Source organism: Drosophila mojavensis, unplaced genomic scaffold (assembly GCF_018153725.1).
Source record: "Drosophila mojavensis isolate 15081-1352.22 unplaced genomic scaffold, ASM1815372v1 contig_231, whole genome shotgun sequence".
Classification (NCBI taxonomy): domain Eukaryota; kingdom Metazoa; phylum Arthropoda; class Insecta; order Diptera; family Drosophilidae; genus Drosophila; species Drosophila mojavensis.
The window spans coordinates 8,397,284-8,417,676 of NW_025318772.1; the positions used below are offsets into that span (position 1 = coordinate 8,397,284).

At 46.1% G+C, this 20,393-nt stretch overlaps 5 protein-coding genes across 5 annotated transcripts; 2 read left to right on the top strand and 3 right to left on the bottom strand.

Moving 5' to 3' along the window:
• Positions 1-76: 76 nt before the first annotated feature.
• On the bottom strand, positions 77-3,458 carry LOC6575338 (mediator of RNA polymerase II transcription subunit 12). Its single transcript, XM_002001314.4, has one exon. It carries the CDS (start codon positions 3,168-3,170, stop codon positions 642-644), a length of 2,529 nt encoding a protein of 842 aa, XP_002001350.1. The 5' UTR covers positions 3,171-3,458; the 3' UTR covers positions 77-641.
• Positions 3,459-3,825: 367 nt separating this feature from the next.
• On the top strand, positions 3,826-7,231 carry LOC6575339 (programmed cell death 6-interacting protein). Its single transcript, XM_002001315.4, has 6 exons — positions 3,826-4,176; positions 4,451-4,569; positions 4,639-4,920; positions 4,982-6,577; positions 6,640-6,813; positions 6,875-7,231. The coding sequence occupies exons 1-6, from the start codon at positions 3,965-3,967 to the stop codon at positions 6,991-6,993; spliced, it is 2,502 nt and encodes an 833-aa protein (XP_002001351.1). The 5' UTR covers positions 3,826-3,964; the 3' UTR covers positions 6,994-7,231.
• LOC6575340 (HSPB1-associated protein 1) lies at positions 7,162-8,524 on the bottom strand. Its single transcript, XM_002001316.4, has one exon. It carries the CDS (start codon positions 8,482-8,484, stop codon positions 7,279-7,281), a length of 1,206 nt encoding a protein of 401 aa, XP_002001352.1. The 5' UTR covers positions 8,485-8,524; the 3' UTR covers positions 7,162-7,278.
• Positions 8,525-11,359: 2,835 nt separating this feature from the next.
• On the bottom strand, positions 11,360-18,502 carry LOC6575341. Its single transcript, XM_002001317.4, has 4 exons — positions 18,214-18,502; positions 14,112-14,387; positions 13,225-13,549; positions 11,360-11,921 (listed from the first exon to the last, which is right to left on the bottom strand). Exons 1-4 carry the CDS (start codon positions 18,300-18,302, stop codon positions 11,535-11,537), a joined length of 1,077 nt encoding a protein of 358 aa, XP_002001353.2. The 5' UTR covers positions 18,303-18,502; the 3' UTR covers positions 11,360-11,534.
• Positions 16,592-18,326, top strand: LOC6575342. Its single transcript, XM_002001318.4, has 4 exons — positions 16,592-17,074; positions 17,132-17,830; positions 17,881-17,994; positions 18,055-18,326. Exons 1-4 carry the CDS (start codon positions 16,980-16,982, stop codon positions 18,167-18,169), a joined length of 1,023 nt encoding a protein of 340 aa, XP_002001354.1. The 5' UTR covers positions 16,592-16,979; the 3' UTR covers positions 18,170-18,326.
• Positions 18,503-20,393: the final 1,891 nt, after the last annotated feature.

Consider the following 20,393-nt stretch of genomic DNA (forward strand, 5'->3'; position numbering starts at 1 on the left):
TTACTTCTTTTTGTAACCTCTATAGATCCAAAACAGATCTAATATTGTCTATAAAATAATCATATTTTTTTCAGGGTTTGCTTTAAGTGTTACAACTTTTATTGAAATTCAAATGTTCAATGATTAATTACAATTCACGATTAATCCAACTTCAAAATGCGACTATATATATTTATATATATTCATGTATTTAGATAATAAGCGCCAGCGAGAGGACTCTGGTTAAAAATTCTTTTGATACTTTCTATTACTAGATATATATAGTATATATATGGATTACTTGGAAAGCCTTACGCTGAACTCTGGGTGTAGTCGAAACGACCTTAGTTAGTTCGATTAAGTGCAACTATTCGCTAATTACAAATGTGTGTGTGTGTGTGTGTATGTGTGCTCTAAAAAAGGTTGAGTGAGTGTTGGGGCAAGGATCACAGATCCCTTCCGCTAAAGAAACAATCTCGTCAAAATCTTCGGGTTTTTCGTGCCCTTTAGTGGGCACGATAGTAGCTAATCTGAGGCGGCAGCAGGGCATAGCCACTGGACATCAGTTCCTCCTGTGCTTGATGGCTGCGCAGGTGTCGCTGTTGCTGTTGCTGCTGCAATTGCAACTGTTGCTGCTGCCGCGGATCAGCATAAACGTGCACTCATTCTTGCCCGGGCACCGCAGCCACCAGGTGGGTCTGGTCAACGGCCGCTGGCTGAGCAACAGTTGCACTGCTGTTACCATCGTCGCTCGGTGTCTCTGCTGCCGACGCGGGCGGCGGCTGGAAGGCCGGGCGTTGCACGAACATGTTGTCAATGATGTGATCGATGTTGTCGCCGCTGCCACTGCCACTGCCGCTGCCACTGGCCCCCTCGTCCGGCTTGGCCGTGCGCGTCTTATGCTTCTCGGATGGCGGCAGGATGGGTATGGCATTGGTGGGTCGTCTCTGGGGCAGCACAGCGGGGCGGGTTGTGGTCTGGGCCGGCGGCACGAAATATGTGGTGCCGCCGACCGTATTATAATTCTGATGATAGGCCTGGCCGGCCTGCGTGGACGGCGGCGGCGCCGCCTGAGGCGCTGGCTGTGGCGCCACCGTGGCTGCCGACTGTGCCTGGGCATAGGCCACGGCCGCTGGCGTGGCCGGCAGATAGGCATTGCTGGCCGGATTCACATACGGTGCCTGCGGCACTGACACGGGCACCGGCACCTGCACCGGCACAGGCACCTGCACGGGTACCGACTCATAATAGGGCGCGCCCTGCGTCTGTGGATAGGCTGCTGCGGGCGGCGCATGTTGCTTGGACTGAGGCGCGGCCACCGCTGCTGGCGGTGCTGGGCCCAATTGCAGTGTCTGCAGCTGCGCCTGCAGCTCCTGCTGCTGGTAGGCGATCTGCATGAGCATGTGAGGATCCTGCAGCATTAGCTGCGATTGTTGTTGCTGCTGCTGCTGCTGTTGTTGCTGCTGCTGTTGCAGCTGCAATTGTTGCTGCATTTGTTGCTGTTCCACTAGATGATGCTGCTGCTGCTGCTGCTGCTGTTGTTGCTGTTGCTGTGAGGCCTCGTGCTGGCTGCGCCTCAGACTGGAGTAGCGCTTAGGCCCGCTGCGCTGCTCCGCTGGCAATTGTTGCGGCTGCTGCTGCTGCTGTGCCAGATGCAACTGTTGCTGCTGCTGTTGGTTCTGCGTGGCCAGCGAGTGCATTTGCACGCTGCCCACATGGCTAGGATCGTTACGCTGCTGCACCTGTTGCAAACGATGCGATAGATTCGATGTGGCCAATGGCAGATGCTTTTGCTGTTGTTGAGGCTGTTGTTGCTGCTGTGGTTGCTGCTGTTGTTGTGGCTGCTGCTGTTGCTGCTGCTGCTGCTGTGGTTGCCTGTGTTGTTGTTGTTGCTGCTGCTGTTGTTGTGGCTGCTGTTGCTGCTGTTGCTGTTGCTGCTGTTGCTGCTGATGTGTCTGTATATCGATTATCTGTTTCGGTCCGCTGCCATTCGATCTGTTCACATGGTAATCCCGCTCGCCGCGTTGCTCCGCATAATCGCGCTGATCGCCGCGTCCATGTGAACCACGATTTGACTTCTGTTTGAACTCCATGGCATTTTGTCGTCCGTTGGCATTGTGGCCACCATTGGCGCGTCCATAGTTGCGCTGCCTGGGCTCACGCTCACGCGGCTCCTGCGACTTGCCTCCTGCCATTGAGCCGGAGCCAGTGGCGTGCTGTTTCTCGTTGCACACGCCAGCTGCAGTGGCGGCATGATTGTTGCGTCGCTCGCCGCGATTCTCCTTCTCCTCGCGCGAAATGGAGTTGCGCGGTCGACGCACTTTGTTGTTGCTGCTGGATGTGCTGCTGCGCTCGTTGAGTGCCGGGAAGTCCTGGGGTCGGGGTGGCTTGCGTTCCTTATTGCTGGCCTTCAGATACGCCTGCTCATCCTCCCAGTTTCTCGAGTATTTGCTAGGTCCACGCCCATAACGTCGTCGGCGACGGGCACGCGGCGCCGCATCCTCGTTGCGTATATCGTATCCATAGGATTGCAGTAGCTCTGCTCGAGTTTTGGGCGCCTGCTCGCTGGCCTCGAAGCGATCGTGGGACCAACGATCACCGCCCGAAGCTGGCTGCCATTTCTTCATGGTTTTCGAAGCTTGTGATATGGTTGGCGTCTGTCCAGCCGGCGTAGATCCTGTGGCAGTGTTGCCATTGGACACATCATCGCCAGTGGGCTCCACACCCGGTGGACATTGGCCACCATCGCTGCCAATATCAATAACGCCGTCGGCTTCCGTTTCGGCCGTGCGGTCGTCGTGCTCGTAGAAGGTGCCACGTTTTGGTATATATTGAGGATTGCTGCGATCCTCATCAACTTTCTTCTGTGCCTCGCTGTCGGCTCCGCTGCGATCGAGCCCGTTACCGCTAACGGTACCGCTACCAAGCTCATCGTCATCCTCCTCGGTTTCGTCGTCGTCGGTTTCCGTCTCCTCCTCGCTATCGCTCTCATCGTCGTCGTAATCACCCTCTAAATCACTAGCGGTGTCGTACTCAGAGTCATGGGGATGCGAATTGCTTGAGGGCTCCTGTGCGGGCGAGGTGCCCAGATCGGCCGCGCTACCGCTCGCTATTCCCGTGTCGTTGGCATTTATAGATGAAACAGGTATATCAGTCGCTGGTGCGGCTGTCAATTTTTCAACATCAGCCATCGCTAGGGGATTCTTCGATTTTTTTTTCTTTTCTTTTCCCTTGACTTTTTTTGCACTTACTGCAAGTGTTTAGTCCCGTTATTCGTGGTTAGCGCCTCCTTGCACACAGCCACTAACACTTGTAATTCACAGGAGTTTCCTACTTATTTCTATGTTCTTAGTTCCAAAATCTTGATTTAATGTTAATATATTTTCAGAAATTTCTTCTTTTCACCCAGTTTTCTTCCACAACAACGCAATCAGAAAATAGAAAGTGTCTAGAGTTGACATGCTTTCTACATATATGGTAGAGTTGTCAGCTGGGCGGCGATTTGTTATCAGTCACAATAGTTAAAGGAATCCCAACATTATAAGAGGCGCCGGTAACATGACGCTTAACAGAGATGCCGCATATTTGAGCTCAATCACAGCATTTGACATATTTTTATCTACTTATTATAAGAATTAAAGTCTATTTATATTCTTGTTGCTCAAGTTTATCTATATTAGTCATGCAAAAATAGCACATAATTCAAAATGTAAAAGATGACGAATCATATTGCTTCTATTGTAAGCAGACTTGCTCCTCAACTTTTAGAGCTGCTCCACATATAACAGGAATGTCCTACTATTAGTAGCAGCGCGTCAGACAACGCAATTACTCACCAATTGCCTACAAATTTCACAACACTGGCCGCAGCTGTTGATGAGATAGGAGGCAGCACACAATAAAGGAAAAACAAGTCTCTGTCTGCAAATTAAATTTAAATAGTATTTCTTGAAAACATAGCGCATTGCTGCAAATCACATTGAAAATGTCCAAACTACTGGGAGTGCCACTGAAGAAGCCATCAGAGGTGGACATAATAAAGCCACTGAACAATCTAATACAAAGCACCTACAATGGAGCCAGTGCCGAAGAGAAGGCGCAGTATGCGGAGGCAGTAAATGAGTTTTCAAAGCAACGCAATACGGCGATTTGGAAGTTTTTCGAAAAGTATGAGACATCGCTGGAAATCGTCTATGCGTAAGTGGAATTTACTTTCTTCAATAGCATTTCGTGATAGCCGTAAGTAGGTTCTCTATGCTGTGTGCAGTGACTCATAGCGGTTGATAGCACTAAAGTAGCTGTAATTAATCAGTTGCAAGTGTGTGTGTGTGTGTGTGTGTGTGTGTGTGTGAGAGAGACAGACAGAGAAAGAGAGCCAGAGCCAGAGCCAGACGTAAACACAAGCATAAGCGAATGACGTCGTCTAATAAAACGCCGTTGGCGTTTGGTTTCACTTTTATTTACTTTTCAGCTACTACGACCAAATAACCGCACTGGAGACAAAGATATCTGCCAGTGAGCTGCAGATACCCTTCAAGTGGAAGGATGCATTCGACAAAGGCTCCATTTTCGGTGGCAAGATTAGTCTGAGTAAGTACTGACTCTGCTATGATGCAATAGGCTTGAACCGGTTTGAACACGTTGCTCTTCATCGTTCAGCTCACACCTCGCTGCTGTACGAGAAGGTGTGCGTACTCTTCAACATTGCCGCCTTGCAGAGCAGTGTGGCTGCCAGCCAGGACCTGGACACGGACGAAGGCCTCAAGCTGGCCATAAAACTGTTGCAGCAGAGCGCGGGCATTTTCCAGTACCTGAAGAGCGCCACACCCGCAGCTGTGCCCTCGGAGCCGACGCCAGATTTGAGTCAGGATGCGCTGAATGTGCTGCAGGCCCTGATGGTGGCACAGGCCCAAGAAGTCTTCATACTGAAGGCCATTAAAGGTAAAGCTCTCCATAAGAAATGCAAGATCTTTGCATACTAAGCTCAGTTCCATTTACGCAGACAATATGAAGGATCAGATCATAGCTAAACTGTGCTGTCAGGGCGAGGAGTTCTATGCGGATGTGCTGCGCGCCATGCAAAAGGAGTCGGTGCGCCGTCTCTGGGAGAAAGAGTGGATACCCACAGTCGCTGGAAAGCAGGCGGGCTTCCATGCGCTAACGCAGCTTTACCAGAGTCTCGTCTGTCGGTCGGCCAAGCGGATTGGGGAGGAAATCGCCCGTCTGCGCAATGCCGTCGACCTGTTCAAGGCCGCGCAATCTCGTGGCGGCAACGAGACCTATCTGGATGAGTACTTCAGTCGCGCCAAGCGCAATCTGGCCGAGTCCACCAAGGACAACGAGTTCATTTATAATGAGATGATACCGGAGCTGAGCACATTGGCCTCGCCCGGCAAGGCACAGCTGGCCAAGCCGCTGCCTCTGGCCACGCCTATGGCCTCGAACTTTAAGGACATCTTCAGCGCCCTGGTGCCCGTGGAGCTGCACCGTGCGCTGACCGCATCTGATATGCGCAAGAATGAGATTGTCAACACCGAAATCATGAAGCTGCGCGAGGCAACCCAAACCCTGAACGCGGTGCTGGCCAGCCTCAATCTTCCTGCTGCCGTGGAGACGACTGATAGCAACAGCGGCTTGCCGCCATCGTTGCGCGAGAAGGCGAACGAGGTGCGTGAGAAGGGCGGCATTGAGCACTTGAAGACAATGCTGAAGGATTTGCCGGAGCTGCTTAATCGCAATCGCGAGATCTTGGATGAGACGGAACGGCTGCTGGATGAGGAGCGCGACTCGGACAATCAACTGCGCGCACAGTTCAAGGAGCGCTGGACACGCATCAGCTCTGACAAGCTCACCGAAATGTTCCGCACCAATTCCAAGAAGTACCGCGAGGTCATCACCAATGCCATCGAGGCCGACAAGGTGGTGCGCCAGAAGTTCGAGGCCAACCAGAAGGGCATTGAGCTGCTCTCGATGCCGCCGGAGCAAATACAGCAATCGCTGCCATCCGCCAGCGGCAGCGTGGATCCCAACTGCTCCAGTGTGCAGCGCCTCAAGCAGCTGATGGAGGCCGTTGAGACGATCAAGGCGGAGCGCGATGCTGTTGAGTTGGAGCTGAAGTCGGCCACATTCAACATGAAGGACGAGTTTCTGCGTGCCCTGCAGAAAGATGGCGCCATCGATGAGCCAGCCCTGTCGCTGTCCCGCATTGGCCAGGTGCTCAGCCCACTGCAGGCCCAGGTCAAGGAGAGCGTGGAGCGTCAGGCAACGCTGGTCGCTGACATACAGAGCGCCCACGGCGCCTTCGTGGCCGAGACGGGCAACTGCGGCAGCTCTCGCGACAAACTGTACCAGGAGCTGGCCACCGCCTACGACAGCTACATCGAGCTGTCTGGCAATCTGCAGGAGGGCACCAAGTTCTATAATGACCTCACCCAGCTGTTGGTTGTGTTCCAGAATAAGATCAGTGACTTTGTGTTTGCGCGCAAGACCGAGAAGGAGGAGCTGCTCAAGGATCTGACCACCGAGTCCAGTCGCCAGGCACCGCCGGCCACTCCGGCTCTGCCATCACATTATGCCTCTACGTCGGGCAGCGGCAGCGGTAAGTGGATCAGATAACCTAATTCTATGTGCATTATAAGCTTATTCCTCTGTCTTCCTTAGATATTCCAAATGCCCCAGCAACAGCTGCTGCACCTGCATCGAACGTTCCGTATCCGGCCCAGGTGCACATGCCGCTGCCCTATGGCGCCTCGGCTAACGTGCCGTATCCCACATATGTACCACCGCCCATGCCGCAGAGCTTCAATCCCTATGCCACGTTGCCATATCCAGGCGGTGCGTATGATTGATTAAGTTGAAATGAAAAGATTTTCGAATGTATATTTTCTATTTATAGCACCCTATCAGTATGGAGGCTTCCCGCAGGGACCACAACCCGGCAACTATGGCACATATCCCGGCAGTTATGCTCATCAACAGGGCGGCTATCCCAATCAGAAGCCTCCCGGCTGGTAAACTGAGGAATCGCATACAATTATCTCGCACTGTGTTTAGCCAGCGGTTCTATTGCATATTATGTTATTCATGAATTTAGAATCTATCTATTGTATGGCATTTAATGCTCCTCCTTTCCACTATCCCCTCCCATTTGGTTCTGCTTCAAATTGTGTTATAGAACAAATATGAATGCTTATTGGATTTTTAATCTCATATAATCAAGTATCACAATAAACGTTCCGTCTTAGCTCTGTAATCTATTGCATATTATTTTATTCATTAGTTCAGATTAGTGGGCTAGAGCTATGATCCATTCATTTGCTTCATGCGGCGGAAGAACTCTTGCTTGATGGACGCAATGCAGCGAGGCGCACACATGCTATTGATCAGCTGCTCCAATGTGGAGCTTATTATCGCATCCTTCTCTCGCCCCGGCCTGTCTTGCGTATGTCGTTTGGCATTGTCTGTGATCAGCTGGGTATAGGCCTCCTTGGGCATCACGTCCAGGGCGCGAACGCGCACTCTGACGCTGCGCAGCAGCTCCAGTACCTCGCTCTCAGTCAAGTAGTCGGTATCCCATAGTTTGCGCTTGTTGTCCAGGCTCGGCTTCAGGACTGCGTGCTCGAATTGGCTAAAGAGCGAGCTGGTGGATTCGGCTATCTCGCCCAGCTGATTGGGATTCAATAGATACTGTTTCAATTGATAGCTTTCGCCTTTCACAAAGCTCTCGACCACATGCTTGACCAGGAGCTCATCAAATGTCAGGTCCAGGTCAGACTTGAGCGGCACCCAATAGTTGACACTCAATGAAGTGGACACCGCCTCCACGTAGTGCCACCACTGACGGGGCACAATCAGCACGTCTCCCGGTTGTAGCAGGCAGTGGTAAGCGTGCTCCTGGAACTGTTCGTAATACTGCAGCTTATCCGGCGCGGGCGCATAGAAGTTCTCCAGGCAGTAAACACTGGACTCCTCGTAGGGGATTCGCGTGCTTTGCAGTGGCGTCTCGGGCGGAAAGAGTAACCACGATTTGCTGCCATAGGCCTGCACCACAATGTTCACGCCGTACGTGTCATAGTGGCACGGCGTATTGGCCCCTTTTGAGCCCAGCCACAGGCTGTAATCATTCTGGTGCTCCGCAAATCCGAAGCACTTGAAATCAATGCCGCTCAAGCAGCTGGGAGGCATGTCATGTGCACGTACATATTGATAGGCAGCCCATTCTTTGGGCTGTTTGTCGGCAGTCATTGTGAAATTATGCAGAAACTTCTGCATTGACATCTTGACATGTTTTCTCTTGCGCTCCCATTGCGGCGTCTCGCAGTCGGTGATGTCCATGCTCTCGAATGCCGGCAGAGAGCCGACACTGGCATCCTGGTCATAGCGCGTGCACCAGTGCTGCAACGAGTCGTCAAAGCACTCCCAGTTGATGGGAAAATCGGGTAATACTAGAGGTACATGAGTGTTGAGGATTATGTCGCGTAATTGAGAGCTCAAGTCTGTGGCCATATAGTAAAGTTTATTGTCGAATGTAAATGGCAACGGCGATAAGTATCGATAGCTGCTTATCGACAGCGGCAGTGGCAGCTCTGTTAAGCTGTGAAGCGCCATCTGTTGCCAAATAGATTGCGCCACACTGTCGGTAATATTTGAATTCAAATTTCCTTTTAAGCTTCTACATTTCGCGGGTAATAAAATAATGCAATCAAGGCAAATGTCGCAAACTACTTGTCAATTTTGAGTAGATTATCTTATGATCGGTTAACCGACAGCTACACACTTATAAGTATGCTACACAACCAATTAATAAGCAATCGCGTAACTTATGTAAATACAATTAAGTGAAATGTTATATTAATTAGTGCACATTTCGGTATTACATAATTGCCATCAAGATTGCGTGTAAAACGAGTTCTGGCAAATCAAGTTGTAGTCTCCAATGCCTCCTCGCACGCAAACCAAGCGACGCCCGTTACTGATTGCTTTTGCTGCTGCTGTCGCTGCTGCGGCAGCGTCTGCGGCTGCGGCCGCATATCGTGGTCATGGTTCTTAGGACTTGGTTGGTCTAAGCAACACTTTGAGATAATTATTTTGATATGACAGGCGGAAATGGAATGGCGTTAACAAGTTGCTGCGCTGATATCAAGAAGCTTAACTTGTTGTTTGGAGATTGGTTTTTCTTAGCTTCGCTTGATGCCCCATGCCACATTTATCCCAATGATTGTTATCTGACTGCAATGTGGCATCTGTGATTGCCACATCTAACTGTTGTCAACGCCACTGAAGTTCTGCAATTTGCATTCTGGAATGCCATTAGGCAGATGAATCAATGTAGCCGAACTATCCACTGTATTAAGCTGCCGGCCGAACGACCGAACGACCGACCGACCGGGCGGCAACAGTCGTCATAAATGTGATTTATGTCTCACATTTTCATTCTCTTTCAGTTTTTTGCGCACAAAAGAACAAGTCATTAAATCTACTTAAGATGGGCACGCAATGCGCCAGCCGCAAATACAGACACAGATACAGAGACACGGGTGAAAAGTTCAATGTACGTGAGTCAGCAGCGATGGAAAAGCATAAGCATAAGCGGAGCCAGGCCAGGCCAAGCCAGGCCAAGTCGGAGCAGGCCAAGCCAAGCCATGAAAACAATTATGCGGCAAAGTCGCCAGCAACAACAAGAAGAGAAATCCCAAGCATGCAGATCAGCTGTTACTGACTATCTAATGCTCTGTCATAGATAATCTCTAAGATACTCTGCTGTAGTTATAGAGCTGCTTTGCTAAAGATATCATAATTTATTATTGAGTGGAGTTTTTATGGGTTGATCGAGCTCTTAGGGTATGATTTTGTTTATATATTTTTTTAATATGAAGAAGCACACGTCTCACATTCACCGTAACGAGCTTAGTCATTCAACATTGGCATGTCTGTCAGTCCGCCCGTCAGCCTGTCTGTTCATTCAATACTTCCTCCGTCTGGTTGTCTCTCCATCCGTTGACCTAGCCTATATCAAGTATATATGTTTCATGTACTATTCAATTTGCCGAAGATACCCAATATACCCGCTTAGCTCAGCCGAAGACAGTGCATAATGAGCTGCGAATCAAGCCGATTATTTATGCGCCACTTTCGGAGGTGCGGCTATCCCGACTTTTTGTCGTCTGCGATTCATTTTGATTGTTATTATTATTATTATTGTTACTTATTGCTTCGTACGCACTTCCAAAGACATACAGCTATTTATTTATATATGTATGTGTCTGTCTATCTGTACGTGTGTGTGTAGCTTGAGCTTTTTATCTGCCAAATGAGATATTGTGCATGCCTCGCTTCCGTTTCCAGGCGAGTGCGCATATCAAGCTCAGGGCTTAGCCGTAGCACTCCCAGGCTTACAAGCTCCAACCCAAACTCAATTGCGATCTCAATTTTCAGTTCCACTTCTCGTATAATTAGCAAAACAAAAAATTTCTAACAAAATTGCGCACGTTCCGCTGTTTGAGCAGCTGCGCGGAGACTGCCAAAATAAAAGAATACAATAAATGATATTCAAGCTTCAAGCTCGCAGTCGCCATTTTTGGCATTGTATGTAGTACTTTAGTTCTATCCTACAAATATATATGCATCTTTCCTTAGCTATACTTGTAACCACATCTTCTGCATCAGGAGCTCCATCTATGTCTGTATCTATATCTATATCTAGATATCAAATTGTGTTTGTATCTGTATCTGTATCTGTATCTGTATCTGTATCTGCATCTGTATCTGTATCTGTATCTGTATCTGCATCTGTATCTGTATCTGTATCTGTATCTGTATCTGTATCTGTATCTGTATCTGTACCTGTATCTGTATCTGTATATGTATCTGTATCTGTATCTGTATCTGTATCTGTATCTGTATCTGTATCTGTATCTGTATCTGTATCTGTATCTGTATCTGTATCTGTATCTGTATCTGTATCTGTATCTTTATCTGTATATGTCTCTGCATCTGTATCTGCATCTGTATCTCTATCTGTATATATATATATATCTGTATCTAAACCTGTATCTTCATGGCTTTCTTCAGCTGCTCTCACTCAATTGGATCACGTTTGACCTTCTCTATGGATAGATTATGCGTGCAGTGGGTCATAGCTATAAATGAATTGAGTTGCTGTTGCGAATAGGTTTTTGTTTTAAATCAGTCATATTTATTTGTTTAAACAAATTCGTGCATGCACTTAAGTATACCAGAAGCTGATTAATTGTTAATAAATAAATTCCAGTTTAGTCTGATTGTTTAGTCACAGTTGCAAACCATTTTCAATTTGCTTACGATTTGAAGAAGTTGGACGGAAAGGCTTGAAAAGAAATGCAGTCCACAAGTGACTGGAATATATAGTCACATTGTATATATTTAAGAAAATATAGACTTATATATTGAGTTTCATACGCGTGGTACACAAATTAAAAAATAAAACACTATAATTAGCGAATGCCCACACCACAGTCTTATAGATGCATGCCGAGCTTAATTGGCATTAGATAGCTGAAAAACTGAAAGTAAAATTCTTATGATATGATATTTTGATAGAACTGCGGCTTCGTCTGATGCTCCTTGATCACATAGAGGCCCTTGGGTTTGCCGTTGCCGGCAAAGTACTTGTGGAAACTCTGCTTGTTGACCACCTGCGAGGGGGCGTAATATGTGGGCGACTTCTGCTTGAGTGATTTCCTGTACTTGGCCTTGCCGCTGCCCGCTGTAAAGGACTTCTCGATGGTATCATTCTCCCAGGGTTTGCGCCATGTCGGTATCTTCTCGATGTCCAGCAGACGATTACGATCCGCCGCAGATACGTGAGCAAAATGCGGATTCTTTTGCAGTGCCTGCTTCAGCACTGGCAGATTCCAATGGTAGATACGAGCCGGTCGTCCATTCGAACTGAACGGAAATGAGACCTGCAATGTGCCATGGGTATTGATTAGATGCGTATAAGCATAGAAGATTTGTAATGCTAACAGTAGTAGCTACAGTAACAGTAACATGCAGTCAACAGTATGCTTAACAGAAACATTACTGTAAGGAGCTGTAAGCAATGTAACATTAACATTAGCCCTCGATCAAGATTACGATTATTCTTATATGCATTTTGGATAAGCTATGTCATGTATATTGTATATATGTATATATTGATATGCTGCAGTCATATGTGTGTACATGCATATTAGAATTACATTTCAATTAACATTATCAGTAACTGTAACTGTTGCCTTAACATTAGCCATATCTGTTGCTGGCTTTTGGCCAAACGCCATAAATTAGTCAACGAGTGTCTCCTAACAAATTGCATTTTTAATTGAGGTTGGTTAATGGCCCATGGCTTGCATATTTATTTAAAGCTGGAGCCGTGAGAGCGTAATAATTTTATGCCTGCCGCATGCAACAACATTGACATTGACACAGCAGCAACAGCAACAGCAACAGCAACAGCAACAGCAACAGCAACTACAGCAGCAGCAACAGCAACAGCAACAACAACTGCAACTGCAACTGCAACTGAATTCGCAATGGCATTTTCCATGGGTATATAAATAGCTGAGACTGTGGAGTAGCTGTCACTGCCTTTGCCACTGCCACAATAATGTCTGGAAGCTGTGCCCGAAGTTGGTAACTCGGTCGCCAGTTGGACGTGCATGTGTGCATGGCTATTTATACCCTGCAGCTATATACAAAATTGGCATATTGATTGGCAGGTGATAAGATTGCATTTGCTGGAAACTTCTAAATAGCAATTCTAAATTCTAATTCTAAATACCGATAGTATCAAAATTCAAATTTGTTTTCACAAAGCTATCGATCGTTTCATTTCAATCGATAACTTTGTGTTGTCCTAATTGAAATGTGTTTATATAATCGGCTATCTCTGCTGATTGCTGGGTATCTCCTTATCGAGCAGCCTTGACTCGAGCACTCTTACTTATTTGTTGTCTATATGGGTGAGCCATGACTGCAGCAGTCGACGAAATGCAATGGCCCACATGGGTAATCCATTTTCAGCTCGGCCTCTGTCTGGGTGTGTGTGTGTGTCTGTGTGTTTGCTTTTTGCAATTTGTTTTGTGCGCATGCGCGCCAGCGATGTTTATCAACGGTTGGCCAGACCAAACCCGACCAGGCCAGGCCCCAAGAAGCGATATTAGAGCCAGTTCTTTACAGTGTAGTTGTTGTTGTTTTTTTGGCGTAACCTAATGGAATCCCGTTTACCTTTTTCCCGTTAGTTTTCAACGCCGACGCCTCACTGGCCGCTGCTGGCATGTTGGGTGCGTTGTCATGGATGTTGTTGCTCATTTGATGAGACTTCTCTTGCTGCTGCTGCTGTTGTGGCTTCTTCTGTTCCGGCTGCTGTTGCCCCTTGACAGCATCCAGCGTATTCTGCACGCTGTTGGGTCCTGAATAGTAGTGCAGATTTGGCGGCAATTTGATGATGAACATGTGTGAATCATCCCGCGACGAGTGACGGCGTGACTCAACAGCCAAGCGCTTCCGGTTATGGCTATTCGGCGCCTTCACCTTCACAAAGCCCAGTTTGCTGCAAGTGCGACAGGCAGACAGGAAAAATCGGCAAATGATTAAATTCTGATTTGAATATTTGTTAAAAGAGATTAACAAGCTTTAATAAATACTGTTATTAACAATTTGACAATTAATGATACGTGTCTTTACCAAAAGCTTTTTTAGAAACTGCTAGAGTTGCCGGACTGTGGACTGTTATGCACGCGAATTAATTTGTCGAAAAATGCATAAAGTGTTGCCAGATTAAAAGAATGCAGAATGAAATAAGAACTTTTTAGTCGCATTATATTTAAATTTCAGTACAAGTGCTGCACACAGTGAAATCGAGTTTATATATAGAGATATTCAGAAAAAGGGGGCTTGCTCTGTCTGTCTGCCTATCTGTCTGTCCAGTAAGCCCTAAACGTTTACCACGAATATATCATAATATAATTTATGATCGCACAGACATGCCAGCTAAGCACAGACGTGCGCAACAGTTGTTGTTGTTGTTCTTGTTCTTTGGCACTAGACACGTTGCATTAATTAAGCCCAAAATGAGCCTGAGTGCTCCCCTCAAGCCTCCGCTCGTTACTCACCTGAGCAGCTTCTTGTTGAGTGCATGTGTACGCCTTTTCAGTTGCTTTTGTTGCTGGGCTGGAACAACATCGCTCTGGCTGCCCCGCAGCTGCAACTGTTGCGGCAGCTGTTGCTGCTGCTTCTGCGGCTGTTGGTATTTGTCCTGTCTTTTGATTTTATATATATGCGTGGCATCCTTGGCAATCACCGGAGAGGACTTGCTCCCGCTACCGTTGCTGCTGCCGCTGCTGCTGTTCGCCTGTGCTGCAGCAGCCAAGCAAACGAAGCAACATAAACTGCAAAATAAAAACTCATTTTATGGCCTGTGTTTTTATTTGCTGGTATTTTTGGATTTTATGTGCGAAATTCTATAAGGGATTAAGCGTGGTGCACTCCACATATCTCTGGGGTTCAGGGTCAATCAAGCGTCAGTGCCTGCCACATTCGATGGGCCGTTGTAATCCAAGTCAAGAGCCAAGTGAATGCATTTTGAGCTGAATTTAAGAAGCGGCCAGCCTTTTGAAATACTAAACCCAGCGAACCAACGAACGAACGGGCGAGCCAGCAACCGACTGACAATTGGCCAAAGGGTGCAAGCTAGAGGTGTGTGCGTGTCACGAAACTGAGGCCAGAAATCTTATTCCAATATCTATGAAGTTACTTTACTTATTGAACATACTGAGCTTTAACTTTATTTGATAGCTTTATATTATAAATGTCAAATGTAATTTATTAAAAAAAGATTCGAGCTCTACATTTTCGTGATCTTTTATTACTCACACGACACGCGCTCCGCTCTAGTGCATGCAACAAAGTTCTAATGCTCTTGTTGTTGTTGCCCACCAATAATAAGGAAGAAAGCGCAAAGAAAAGCGTCTAAAAATGCAAATGAGCACGTACAAACACACACACACACACACAGGCTAGTCAATTACAATGTAATATATGTGTGTAAAATGAATAGTTGAGAAAACGGGCATAGACGAAAGTCACATGCGCTACGGTTCAGTGGAGGGGTGTGAGAGAATTTCACTTGCAAGCAGCAGCAGCAACAACAACTCCAACAGCGGAACATTCATAAGAGCTGCCAATAAAGTAAAAAACGGGGAGAGGAGGAGCGGATGAGCGAGAGAGAACTGCCAATATTACGGTCTGGCAGAATGCTCCAGAAAATCATTAGGCTGTGCCAATATCGATGTCTTCACAGCGTCAAAAGTTATTGACCGACTAAGCAGTTGGCCATTTTACAGGGCCAAGCAGCAAATTATACTGGACACATATACATATACATACATTCGTACATATACACATACATACATTTATGTATGTGGGCATATATTGACGAAGCTTTATGCATCAAATGTAACCGAAGGCGACCACAGCGTAGCGACGTGCCTGGCATTTGGCAGTGGGTCCCAAGACAAGACTTAGCCTCAAGATACACACACACACAATGCATGCAGCGTTCTATGCGCAAAGAAAAAATTTTAAATAAAAAGCTGAGTACGATAGCAGTGCTGAAGCTTAAATACTCTTACAAAAATTTTTGTAAAAAGAAACGTTACAATTTGAAACAACGTTGAGCCCTGGAGCTGCCAGACAGCTACAAAATTTGAAATAAATTAGTGTACAATATACATATGTACATACATATCTCTAACGTTGCAGGAATTTGCGAAGAGATCGGCTAGATAAATGACATAAATTTAAATGCAAGTAAACGGAGCTGCCAGACTGCCAAATCCAAAAATCGATATAAAAGGATCAAATTCAAATTCGTATAATCGATTGGCAGCCTTATTTAAAGACGGTTAAATGGAGCTGCCACACTGTGGAGATAGATCATCAGACAGTAATCAACTTAGATTGAGATTGACAATTTCATATGAAATCCAAAGATATTAAAAGGCTTGCTAGATATTGCAACTCAACAAGGGGAAATGATAAAAAGTTTTCAGGTTTATTACCAACTAAGTCACTTAGCTATGATACTCTTAGGCAAGCGTATACAAGTAGTTTTGAGCGAAGCTGGCATAAATTGTGAGTCAAGACTTAAAAACCAATGCGCCCCCCAGGCGGGATTAGAGGCTGCCGCCACTGATTGATGCTTGGGCAGGGGCAAGTCGTTGACTCTGCAGACCTGGCCCGGGCATATGGCACGACAATGCGCTTCCTTCAATTGCAGTGCCAGCAGCAGTCAAATCAAATTGTATCCCAATCGACACGTATTTAGCACTGACCACCAATAGCCAACCCAACCAAGGGCAGTTTGGCTCGTTTGGTGGATTGAGTCGGGGTCCACTTGATAAATTGAAAAATAATCGAATGCAGCTCCCTTTTTGCTGTTGTGCGCAGACAACAGATGTGGCATATGTGAATTATTAATGCAACCAGCCACAGCCACAAAGAAGTCCCCGCGGCCAAAACACAAAAAAAAAGGAAGACAAACCACAACAACAGCTACCAAAAAAAAAAAAAAAAAAAAAACATAAACCAACAGAAAACAACGAACAACACAAAGTTTGCGTGTTCGAAAAGACAAATTCGCAAAGGGCTGCGTGTCAAAATTGAACAGATTTGTGGCCAGACGCAGACACAGCTCAGTCGATTGGCCTTTTAATTTAACACACAGTAAAAAGTGACTAATAAATATGGTTAAATGTGAAACGACGAAGCCTAGATACTCTAGCATATCAGATCTCTAAGATCAGAATAGATTGTTACACCGTTGCTAACTATAATTCGACAAAACTATATATCGTATATATACTCAACAAAAAATCATTATAGTTTTATGTTCAAATTGTAAAGTTTTTGAAGACCGAGAACTGTGCTAGCTTTTACTTAATTGTCGAAATCGTTAATACTTTTATTACTTCAGCTTGGTTATGTTTAAGGTAAATTTAAAGAACTTGTTGCAGTTGTCCCTGTCGACAGAGGGTCCAATGCTGCGACACAAGCGCATCAAGTGTGGCAAAGAGAGGTAAGATTGAAGAGGGATTAACTTAGTGATAACTGCTCTATTGATGATACTTTTTAGCTATATGCTCTGTTATGTGCTGCAGGATGGTTACCTGAAGATACGGCAGGCGAAGAGCATGCGAAGAGGTCGGCGCTCCAAGGGTCTACTGCGGCAGTCTAGCAAAAAGGCGAGTACGAAGCGCGTCTGTGATGCTAACAGTCAGACGACCATTGGCTCAATGGAGGAGCTGATGACAAGGGACACATATATTCAGACAACTGTGGTACAGTACTCGCATTGCTCTGTGGATACGTTGGATCTTAGTCTCATGGTATCCAGGCAACAGCAGACGACTATACGAGTCTTCAACTTCGCCAGTTGCCAAACGAAGAAGCTCAAAATGGAGATGCGTTCCACACAGGTGGAGCTGAAGCTGAAGTCCAGGTTGACACAGACACTAGTGATGCCTATTGCGAGGAGCATCGCAGGTACTCAGACGACGCTCGGAACGGGCCGACAAGCAAGCTATGCGCAGACGGACATCTCCAGCCTGTCGGCAGAGGAGGAGCAGGAGCAGGAGGAGCTAAAGGAGCGTATAGTTAATTTGCTATTGCGATCTATGAACAGTCAGAGTAATCTGTTGCTTAAAAGCGTCGAGTCCCTCAATCAGCTGCTAGAGTTCAAGCAGTTGGAGTTGCAGAAGCAAAAACTGGAGAAGGAACGGGAGGCAGCCAAGCAGGCGGAGCTGGTCAAGCTGAAGCAGAGACATCCGAAAAAGTAAGACAATTTCATGCACTCAAACCCAATTCACTTACTCGCCTTCACAGAGCTAGCAAACGGTTACATTGCCCCAAGTTCAGGATCTGGGCCAAGCCAGCATCCAAGCCCAATACGCTGACACAGAAGCAGGCACACGTCCAAACACAGCGACTAAGCATAATGTAGGTAACACTGATAATACCCAATAAATCATGTATATATTTATATATATGTATATGCAGATCCAGCGGCACGCAAACGGAGCTCTTGAGGGAGATGCCATTGGTTCGCTTGGCTGAGGCAGCCACGCAAACTGACCGCGTGAAAGGACTCTCTTGGCTGCGCTTAAGCAGCTGAAGCTGTCTGTATATAAATAGGCCTATACATACATATTTACTTACCATATCCAGCGCCAGTTGTTAGCAGACTTTATTGTTGTTATTTTTGTTGTGATTGTTTTTGCTCGCGTTGCACTCATTGTGATTAACATAAAAATGTTGTTGTTGTACTTGAAGTTCAATGCTTAGAAGCGCATCGCTTGATGGCGCCAAAGTTGCGCGTTATGTTAATTTAACAGTGCACTGTTAATCGGGCTTTACAGTTTTACAGTTGTTTACTTTGATGCAGTTATGCACTTATGTTTTCCGCAGATACGTCCGCTCGCGACAATAGCTTGTCAAAGACTGAATGGCCAGCGAGCAAGTGGCCAACGTTTTGGCTTCGGCTTTTGGGTTTGGGGCTTCGGTTGCTTCGGTTACTTCGGCTCTTTTGTTTGTTCGCTTTTTGTTGCTGCTGCTGCTGTTGCTGCTGTCGGTATGCAAAAAGCCAACAAACAACAATAAGAAAGTCACGCTTAACGACTGTGACTGAGACTTAGTCCCAGGGTCTAGGCTGGACAGTGAAAAACAAACAACAACAAGATAGAGAAACAAAATAAAGCACATGCAAGTGCGCTGCGGCGTTGAGCGCAGGAGAGCCGGCTGCAGTTGCGGGAGTTTGGCTGGCATAGACAAAAGAATAAAGCATGGCTGCCGAAAGGCGTCTGTTTTTGGAACGGGCGGGCGTGGTGTGAACGTGGGACAAACTCTCTGGACAGCAGCCTAGCAGCCGGAGATTGAGTCCTGCTGCTACTGCTACTCATGCCATGCCACTCACTCGCTTGGTCGCTGATTGATTGTTATCTCGCACAAACACGCCCTCTATCCGAAAAAAAAAAAACAAAAACACCACAAGCACAGTTAGCTGCGGGTCGCGTGGCGAATATGAAATACTCTTATAAATATCTGTATACGAGTGTAGTCTATTGTAGAACTAACATAAGTCAATTCTTTTTCTTTTTTAAACATGTATTATTTTGAATTGGTTACTTTAGTTTTCTATACTAAGTCAAAGTCAGCAAGTTTTTGTCCCTTTTCTCTGAGTACAAAGTTTCACAGCTGTCTACCTCGTGACAAATTTATAATACCCTTTCTATAAAAATAAGAGAAGGGTTGCACTTTAATTGAGATTTATTTATGGCCTCGCCAAAAGTAAAGCCCCCCAGTGGAAGACAAAGGCACAGAGCGCTTCATAATAATGAGCCAAACACGCGCTGAGGTTCACTCGACCTGGCAATATTTGGACAACGGGCTAAACAATTGAAAAGTGCAATTGTTATATACCCTGTATACCCTTTGAATGGATGTCGATTATATATTGTTTATATGGGGATAAAAACCACAATAAAATGTTTAAACATTACAAGTGTATATTATAATTAATAATTAAACACAATTTTCGCATTCCAAAATTCATTACAGTTATAACAAAAAAATATGAATATATAGATTTATCTAATGATTCTATGAATTTATATGACCTATATAAATTATTATATGTTTATCGTTTCTATCTATAAAAATTTGGATATGTAGACATAGCTGTAGGAGCTCCTACAAAATTAAATAAATTAAAAATTGATTCTATTTTAGAAATATGTATCCGAAATGCCCCTCCAGCCTATAGCAAACCATAATTATATTCTTACGTACACCAGATAAAAGATATAGGTAAACAATCTTGAAATGGACAACTGAAATATAACCTGTACACATTCAAACGCACTCAGCTCAGCTGGAGTGCTGGGTATTCTCTAGTCGTGCAGCGCTCTTGCCTCAGTGTGTGAGGCTGCTTGTTATGTGGTTGTTGCTATTATTATTGTTCTGTGGTGGCAAGCTTTTCAACTTCAGGTTTGGTTTGAAAATTGGGCGGGCAGTTCGCCCAGCTCGTTATTGTCAAATTGTTGGCCAAGTGCTCGAGCAGCTGCATATGTATGCGCCCCTGTGTGTGTATGTGTGCATCTGTGTACGGGTGGGTGCCGCTATGAGACCGTCTCTGCCGCTGACATGCCAATTGTATGTCTGTCTGTCTGTCTGGCTCACTGTCGCTAGCCTGGAATGCGCTACAGTTGCATTCGCACAGAAATTCAATTGAATCGAATTGGAACGGGGGCTAAGGATTTAGCCTGCGACTAAGGTTAAGTGCCATGTGGTGGCCCACTCTATACTCTTGCTGCGCTCTCTGCAATTTCAACAACAACCTC